Consider the following 8,554-nt stretch of genomic DNA (forward strand, 5'->3'; position numbering starts at 1 on the left):
TCCAATGATATCAAGTGAATCTTGTTGCCAACATTGTACTTCCACTAAAAAATGTGATTAAGTGCAGTTCTGTATCTTACAACCGACTAAATAAGCCCCCCAAAATGTTAATATTATGCGACAAAATATATCAGGAAATAAAAATAAATGGATATCTTGTGAAAGAATTGTAAGAACAAAAGAGGTTTGTAGGCCGTCCAACCTTTGCAATCGTACATGAGTCAATTCATTCAAAAGAGAAAAATAATTTTGCATTGCCAGAAACTCAGCAAAATGTAACGTGATGTCAAGTTTTGGACATGTTTGATCATTAATTATCTTGCCACACTTGGGATTATGGTTGCTCACTGTTGTTTCAAGCGTTGCTCACCGACTTTGTGCGAACGCTCAGACCCCTGAAAAATTACAGGGAACATTGGTCCAAACCATCTCAGAACATTTTCATCAACCCTCTCAGCAAGCTCTCACCACACCATTTCTTCTCCTTATTAACTTATTTCTTAACCTATGCAGTTGTGTCTTTTGATTTTCAAAAGAAAATTTAGCCAAGTATGTCCTAATTTTATCAAATTGTTTTATTGCTTTCATAACCAGTCTTTGAAAACCTTATATTTAAATATATCTAAAATGTCAGTTTTCATTTACTAGTTTTGATAATTAAAAAAAATGGCTTGTATCAGAGCACCTGTTTGCTGGTACTATTTATAACGTACTTTAGTTTAAAGTTGAATTTCCTTGCCCTCATGTAGGTTTTAGATCAGGGGATGGTGTCATAATAGTCTGTGGTTTGCAATAATCTGTGCAGCCCTTTGAGACTCTTTGTGATTAAGGTCTATACAAATAAACATGACTTGCAACTAAAAGGAGTGCTACACGTATAAGGAAAAATAACAACTAGAGAGACTTAAAGGGATCGGACCTCACTATTTTTCTTTTTGACATTTTGCCCAGACTTTCGCTAGCTTTTTTTTTCTTTCTTTTTTTTACCCGTAGCAGAAAGATGCTGCATAATATTGTCAGCCCCCTCTAGGTGAAGGGCATATTATGTAAAGTAAATGTCATTTTTTTCGGCCAGTGTGTAATTTGGAAAAAAAAAGCATATTTATTTGATATTTATGTATGTGGGCAGCACGGCGGCGCAGTGGTTAGTTCGTGTGCCGCACAGTTCTGAGGTCATGAGATCGAACCTCCTGTGTGGAGTTTGCATGTTCTCCCCATGCTTGCGTGGGTTTCCTCTGGGCACTCCGGTTTCCTCCCACATTCCAAAAACATGCATGTCAGGTTAAGTGGCCGGTCCAAATTGTCCCTAGGTGTGAATGACCGATTGAGTTCTCTGTCTATGTGTGCCCTGCGACTGGCTGGCAACCAGTTCAGGGTGTCCCCTGCCCACTGCCCGAAGATAGTTGGGAGGGGCTCCAGCACCCCCGCGACCCTACTGAGGATAAGCGGTGCAGATAATGGAGGGATGGGTTCATGTATTTTGCTTAATACCACTAGAAGGTGCTAAATAATACACACTGTACCAGATGTAAAAATCTGTCAAGTCATGTTTATTTGTGATGCCCTTTATCACAAAGAGTCTCAAAGGGCTGCACAGACCACAGATTATTGTAAACTACAATTATTACACCATCCAATGTGTCAAACTTAACTTGTATCATATGAATGTCCTAAAAAATAGATTCACAGGTGTTCAATGACTGATGCTTCTTCTGTGCCCCCACAACGTTAGGCAATCTGTCATGGTATGGTTGAGTCTTCCGAAAAATATATCAATGCTTGTCTCTCTTGTGTACGGAATAACGATTGAACATACATTGTACCAGCAAAAACAATAATGTATACCAGGGGTCAGCAACCTATGGATCGCGAGCCTGATACGTCTCTTTTTATGAGAGATAAAATGTTAATTTCTGCTCTGGTGCTACAATTATGGTACACTCAGTCAAAGACACGCTGATTTGAGAATCTGTTCTGTCCAGTATATAACGAGCATAGTCTCAACTACAGTTTACAGTCAAGGTGTCACACCATCAGACCCCATTTAGCTTGTACGTCGCTAAGGAATCCGGGACATGGAAGCTTATTAAATAATGTTCGTTCACTGTTAACACACTTTATGATAAAAAAAAACACAAACTAAACACCCAAAAATGTCAGCCAAGCACACGGAGCAATTTGATTGGATGAGTGGTAGGGGTGGGCGGAGCTCTGCACACAGCACGCTTCCTTCTCTCTGGCACACACTGCACTCTGTGACAGTTTAATAAAATAACTGCTTGCACCTTGTTATGAAACCATTATTTACGAAAAATATAATTGAGGGTCAAAATGAGCCTCAACGGTCTTAAGTAACTGTGGGAGGGGGACAAGTTTAGAGTGGTATATTAGTTGATATGGGACACAGGCATTATTCTTGTTTCATAAGTTTTATCGAATCATGTAACTTCACACAGTGGAATAAAACGCGCTGAGAAATTCGCTTTTTCCTGTAGAGTGGGAATGGCAGTTTTGTTGAATCTTGAAATATATGGTATGGCAAAATTAAAATCAAAAATAAATATATTTTGCTATTATGGCCCTTTAGGTCAGAAAGGTTTCCGACCCTTGATGTATATGCTTGGTGTACTGGTGTTTGTGCTTACTGGACCGCGTCTTTCCAATCAGGACTTGTCCCTACAAGTGCTGGTTCAGTTTATGTTGGACGTGGCCCGGGGAATGGAATACCTGAGCAGCCGGAACATCATCCACAGAGACCTGGCGGCTCGAAACTGCATGTGAGTTTGCTTGCATGTTCGCTTCAACTTATCGTTTTGATAACCTTCGAAATGACTTATCTGCGTTAGGCTGCACGAGGACATGACCGTATGCGTGGCCGACTTTGGTCTCTCCAAGAAGATCTACTCGGGAGATTATTACCGGCAAGGATCCGTCTCCAAGCTACCCGTCAAGTGGATCGCTTTGGAAAGCTTGGCAGACAACGTCTACACCACGCAGAGTGATGTGGTACTAAGCATTTACAAACACACCGTAATCACAATTAACTCACCATAGTCTAGTCAAGTCATTTTTATTTGTGACGCCCTTAATCACAAAGAGTCTCAAAGGGCTGCACAGGTTATTACACAGACTATTTTTCAGACTATTATGACATCATCCCCTGATCTGGAACCAACATGAGGGCAAGGAAAAACTCAAAAACCTCAACATGAGGAAAATGAAGAAACCTAAATGAAACAATTTCATAAGATCTCTATACTTGGGGTTCCGCATCATAACTTAGAATTTAGATTAACTCACCATAATTAAAAGGCAAAACCATTCTATAGTATTCCCATACATAGAGTAAGATATCCTTACTTGTAATTAATCAAGATTAACTCATCATATTTAAAAGGTGACAGACACTATTTAAAAGTATCTTCATACATGGGCCGAGATATCCTTGATTCTGATCAAATGGACTTTGTCTGGTATTTTAAGGCTCCATCTTGTTCCACTTCTTAAAAATTAAGTAGTTTTTTGGCACAGCCCTTAATCACAAGAAGTCTGAAGACAAATTAAATTCACAAGTCCTTTCAACAGCCATTGTTTTGCTCCGAGCACTAGTGAATCAGTCCTAACATAACTGATTAAGTCAGTTATATACAAGTCTAATATTTACCGACCAAGCCGATAAAAACATGTATAAAAATCTGTGTTTAGTGGGCCTTTGGCATCACCATGTGGGAAGTGATGACGCGGGGCCAAACGCCGTATCCAGGCGTAGAGAACTCGGAGATCTACGAGTACCTGATCCGCGGGGAACGCCTCAAGAAACCTGCCGAGTGCAGGCAAGACATGTGAGTATGCCGTATAAATAGCATGTAAAGGTGAACGGAAGAATTAACAAATAATCTATCATTACATCCACCGATTATATCTTCTAGTCCGAAATTAATCAGACCTCTGTCGACCTTCAAGAAAATACATGATTGTTTTTTTTAAGTTAGTGGGTGTAATGTCATATGACTTCACCTGTTAACCAGACATGAAAATCTCATGTTTTGGAGAAATTCACCATTTTGAAGTAAAAAAAAAGTGTGACCTATGTAAATTGTGTAGACCCAAAGATAAAATGTTTTGGGGGGGTGATAAAACATACATTTTTCAAACGTGAGACAGAAGAAGTGCCAGATGCATCTCTGGGGATAATCTTAGCCTAGTTGTTAGCCTGTTTAGGAGCAGGCTACTGTAGCAGTAGAGAAGAAATCACCATAGTAACTGAGCCGAGCTAAATGTAACCTGCTTTCGTGCAATCGACTTGAGGCTAAATTCAGCCAAGATAAAAAAAACAGCAATATTTTGTTGGGTTGTACAGTGTACTGGAACATATCTACTCCACACCCGTCTCATCTCTTTAACCATGAACCCATTTTTATGCCTGATTCAACCCTCTTGTGCAGGGTGGGCAAACTTGAGTATTTGGCAGTATTGGGTTAAAAAGAATAGGCAGCGGGGCAGGGCCAGGAGAATTTAAAATGATTTTTTTGGGGTATCTGCCAGTAATCTTGAATCAGATACTTTGGCAATACATGAGAAAAAAAGGATGATGTAGACTTATCTATGTTTTCTTATATTGTTGCTATATACAAAAACTTCTCCAGAGTTGGGCTTTTTTAAATTCATGACCCAAAAAGATATTTTAAAAAGAGCAGTGACACCTGATTTATGAATGAACATGCAAAGATATACATTACATTTTGAAAAAGTCTTTCTATACCGTTTCATCAAATTGGTTTTAAAACACTCAGAATTAAAGCCATTTGAGATATTATGCCCTTTTTAATATGCAAGAGGGCTAGCTCAGTATTTTTTGCATTAGGTTGGTTAATTTATGATAAAAAAAATACCCAGTATAGAAATGTAGCCAGCAACTTGAATGTTGACATTGAGTGCTGTACATGAAAACTTTATTTTTAGTAGGGTGGAGGGAGACACACGAAGGAACACTGGGGACAAAAATGGCACCAAATCAACACATTTTTAGGAGTCGAACTCTTTAATATTTTTGTTTGGATTTGGCTTAGTTTGTAAATGGTGGCTTCTGTAAATTCAAAGTATTGTACGCCATTTCCTGGCTGAAATCATAGTTGCGGCCTCTGTCAAGCGGCTTCTGTAGTGTGTCTCTTAGACGAGCTCGAATAAACACTTACAGTGGAACCTCGGTTTTCGACCGTAATCCGTTCCAGAACCCTGTTCGAAAACCGATTTGTTCGATCACCGAAAATCGTTTTTCCCATTAAAAGTAATGTAAAATCCTTTTAATCCGTTCCAACACCCTGAATGCTTACCATGAACGTAAACATGAAGCTAACCCAGGCTAATTGTACGTTCGTGTTAGCGTCATCTTCCGTACGAAAGATGACGCTAACATGAATGTGTACAACAACAAAAAAATCAGGTCGTTTACACGTCATTTAGCACCCGGGTCTCCACAAAAAGTGGTGAGCGGTTAAAGGATAAAGAAAAGAATTATGAATAGGATTTCTTACCTTTGTGAAGGTCTGCAGAAGCCATGCTCTATTCCCTTTTGCTATTATTTATTTCTTAAATGCAATAGTTGTATGCACTACCCTTCTTTTTTCAACTGAAGCAACTTTGCTGCTTGCACCGACCTTCTTCTGAGGCATAATTAGGGGCTAAAACACTCCGTTCACCGATATCTAAAGCAAAAAGAAGTGTGCGCACGTCATAACAGTTCTTCGCGAGGGGTGGGGGCAATCTACACCCGTACGCCGCTCAGCATCGCACCCTAGCGTACCGGCGTTCGAACTCCGATCTTTTGAACGAAAAGCGAAGCAAGAATTTCTTGAAATTTTTGGTCGAGAACCGATTTGTTCGAACTGAGAGGCGTTCGAAAACCGAGGTTCCACTGTAGTAACAATATAGTAATAAAAGTTACTCAAGAAATGCATGTACAGTATAACTTGTAGCCGTTTGTGTGAATAAGTACCAGAAAACTAGATCCGATCTTCTAAAAGCTTGGTGACCACCATCTCATTATACCAAAGTATTAATCCGATCATGTGACTTCTCAGCTATGACGTGATGCACAGCTGCTGGAGTCCAGTCCCGAAATGTCGACCGACATTCCAACGTCTGGTGACCCTGCTTGAGGAGTTGCTGATTAGCCTGTCGCCCGGCGCAACACACAAAGAATCCTTACACTACGTCAACTTGGATGGGGAAGCCTTAGAAGTCGGCGGGGCCCCCAGCCCGCAGGAGGTTTTAGCATTAGGAGCCGCGTGGAAACGGGGGCCCGAGACCGAAGAACAGGACTGGTTGATGGTGGCTTCCGGTGCTGCATTGGCAATAGGAGGTGGGAGTGACTACAGGTACATTGAGGACCCCTGCGGGGGGCCTCAAGTTGAGGAGGGGTCAGGTTTCGACGGACTGGAAGAGGACGACGATGCAGTCATAGATGTGTGAAATGATTGGACGTCGCTTGAGACGAGAAACATCGACCAGAGATTTGACTTTTGCACGATTTCCTTGGCACTTTTTAACTATTTCCATTCAATGTTTTTATGTAAATAACGGATAACATTTTATTTTTAACAGCTTCATATGTATGGTCACAGTGAAAGTATTACTCAACATTCCCTAAAGTTTAACGGGTAAAAAGTAGTATCACTGTCAAGTGTGTGCCATCACCAACATATACCTAGACAAGGCATTGGATGGCAGTGAAGGGATTTTTTTTTTCTGTGAATAAGAAAAAAGCCGTATATCAAGTACTGAAACTAAGCTAGTTACCAGTCCCTGTGACCGTGCCACCGGGTTGATCATGTGAATCATATAACCTTAATACCTCATTTTCAATGTGATTAAGACCTACAAGTAACTAGATCTTTGTTGGGAAAGCACTTTATAAATAAAGGTTAGTTCCTTTTTGCACTTCACAAATTCACAATTTATTTGGTTTGCAATTTAGTGCTTGGTTGCAGCTATTGCACAAATCACTCTTCTTTTGTTTAACTTAAATTAAAAACCAGTGTTTTAGCCATAACTAACAATACATTACAACAGGGGTCTCCCAAGATGAAGCCCACAGGCACCAGGTGGCTCTCTAAGAACACCCGAGTAAGCCCACAGACCGGTTTTAAAAATAGCGATTTTCTAGGAAATTTGATTTATACCCGGCGGCGCAGTGGTTAGCGCATGTGCGGCACAGTTCATGTCTTGGGAACCTCCTGCGTGGGTTCAAATCCAGCTCCAGACTTCCTGTGCGGAGTATGTTCTCCCCGTGCTTGCGTGGGTTTCCTCCGGGCACTCCGGTTTCCTCCCACATTCCAAAAACATGCATTTCAGGTGGATTGGCTGGTCCAAATTGTCCCTAGGTGTGAATGAGCGAGTGAGTTGTCTGTCCCTGTGTGCCCTGCTATTGGCTGGCGACCAGTTAGGGGTGTCCGCTGCCCGGTGATTGCTGGGATGGGCTACAGCAAAATAATGAGTCATGGTGCAGGTATTGCAAATGGTGACCTCCTTTAAAAGTGCTTAAGCACATAGTAAACAATTCTTCAAATAACAATTAAGAGGTACACGTTAACTTAAGTCGAGTAATCATTTTTGCATGTATTAATCATGCATTTATTTAACTAGAATGTTTTTTCTCGGGACTCAAGATCTAACATATTCTTGTGATTTCCCAGTTGTGTTTATTTCCCCCACAAGTTGAATCTGTTGTATTTGATTAATTTGTTTATGCGGTACTGCTCATCCGAGATCAGGTTTTGCAGCCCAGCCACTTCAGCTAGCTCCTACGGATGGAACCCAAGGTCTTCTAGATCTTTCGCTAGTAGGACAATGGCAGGACACCTCTCTCCTGGGAGTCAAAGAATATATCGAAGCAGACACTCGAGCTCCCTCAGCTTGCTTCTTTCAATGTGGAGGACCAATGGCTTGAATAATTTTCATTATGATGGCAATGCTTTTGTAGATACTACCTCCTCAACCACAACCACCAGAAATAATGATCCCTATTCCAGACACTAATGCAATCAACTCTATATTGTTGAACATTTTAAAAGGTATCTAAAACTGGAGCATAGAATCATAGTAGCATTTTCTACAAGTAGTGTGCATTGGTATTTTTATAATAAAGAAAAGTGTGCCTTAGCTAGAAGAGGGTTGAGAAAAACCTGATTTAATTTAGTATGTGAACCCCCAAAATTGTCTTGTTTATTGTATAAAGTTGAATGCAGAACCAATGTATACTGTATTTTCATTATAAAGTTGTCTGTACATCTCTCCTTTAAAAAGAATATTCCGAAACAGAGAAAAACTCTTCATGCATGTCAATGGGTAATTGTAAATGCTCCAAAAAGCCAAACTTGGACATTTACCCAAATATGCGCAGCATGCAATGTAAACGTAGTCTGTGGCCACAGCAGCAAAGACTACTACTATTAATTAATTCATATATTATAAATCCCCAACATAAAAACGGAGGTAAATGTGTTAGGAAACAATACTGTTCTAACTATAATTGTAAAAAAAAAAATATTGGGCA

The 8,554-nt window shown here is 40.3% G+C and overlaps 1 protein-coding gene across 1 annotated transcript in view; it reads left to right on the forward strand.

Annotated features, from left to right (window-relative positions):
- The window catches only part of tyro3 (TYRO3 protein tyrosine kinase), a 30,669-nt gene extending 23,733 nt beyond the window's left edge, over positions 1–6,936 (forward strand). The window contains exons 16-19 of the mRNA XM_088354204.1: positions 2,668–2,777; positions 2,847–3,006; positions 3,706–3,842; positions 6,081–6,936. Of these exons, the coding sequence (XP_088210330.1) occupies positions 2,668–2,777; positions 2,847–3,006; positions 3,706–3,842; positions 6,081–6,471 (798 nt within the window). The 3' untranslated portion in view covers positions 6,472–6,936. The remainder of the gene's footprint in view (positions 1–2,667; positions 2,778–2,846; positions 3,007–3,705; positions 3,843–6,080) is intronic.
- The last annotated feature ends 1,618 nt before the right edge of the window (positions 6,937–8,554 follow it).

The sequence above is a fragment of the Urocampus carinirostris genome, chromosome 15, assembly GCF_059441175.1.
Source record: "Urocampus carinirostris isolate Australia breed hairy pipefish chromosome 15, RoL_Ucar_1.0, whole genome shotgun sequence".
Classification (NCBI taxonomy): domain Eukaryota; kingdom Metazoa; phylum Chordata; class Actinopteri; order Syngnathiformes; family Syngnathidae; genus Urocampus; species Urocampus carinirostris.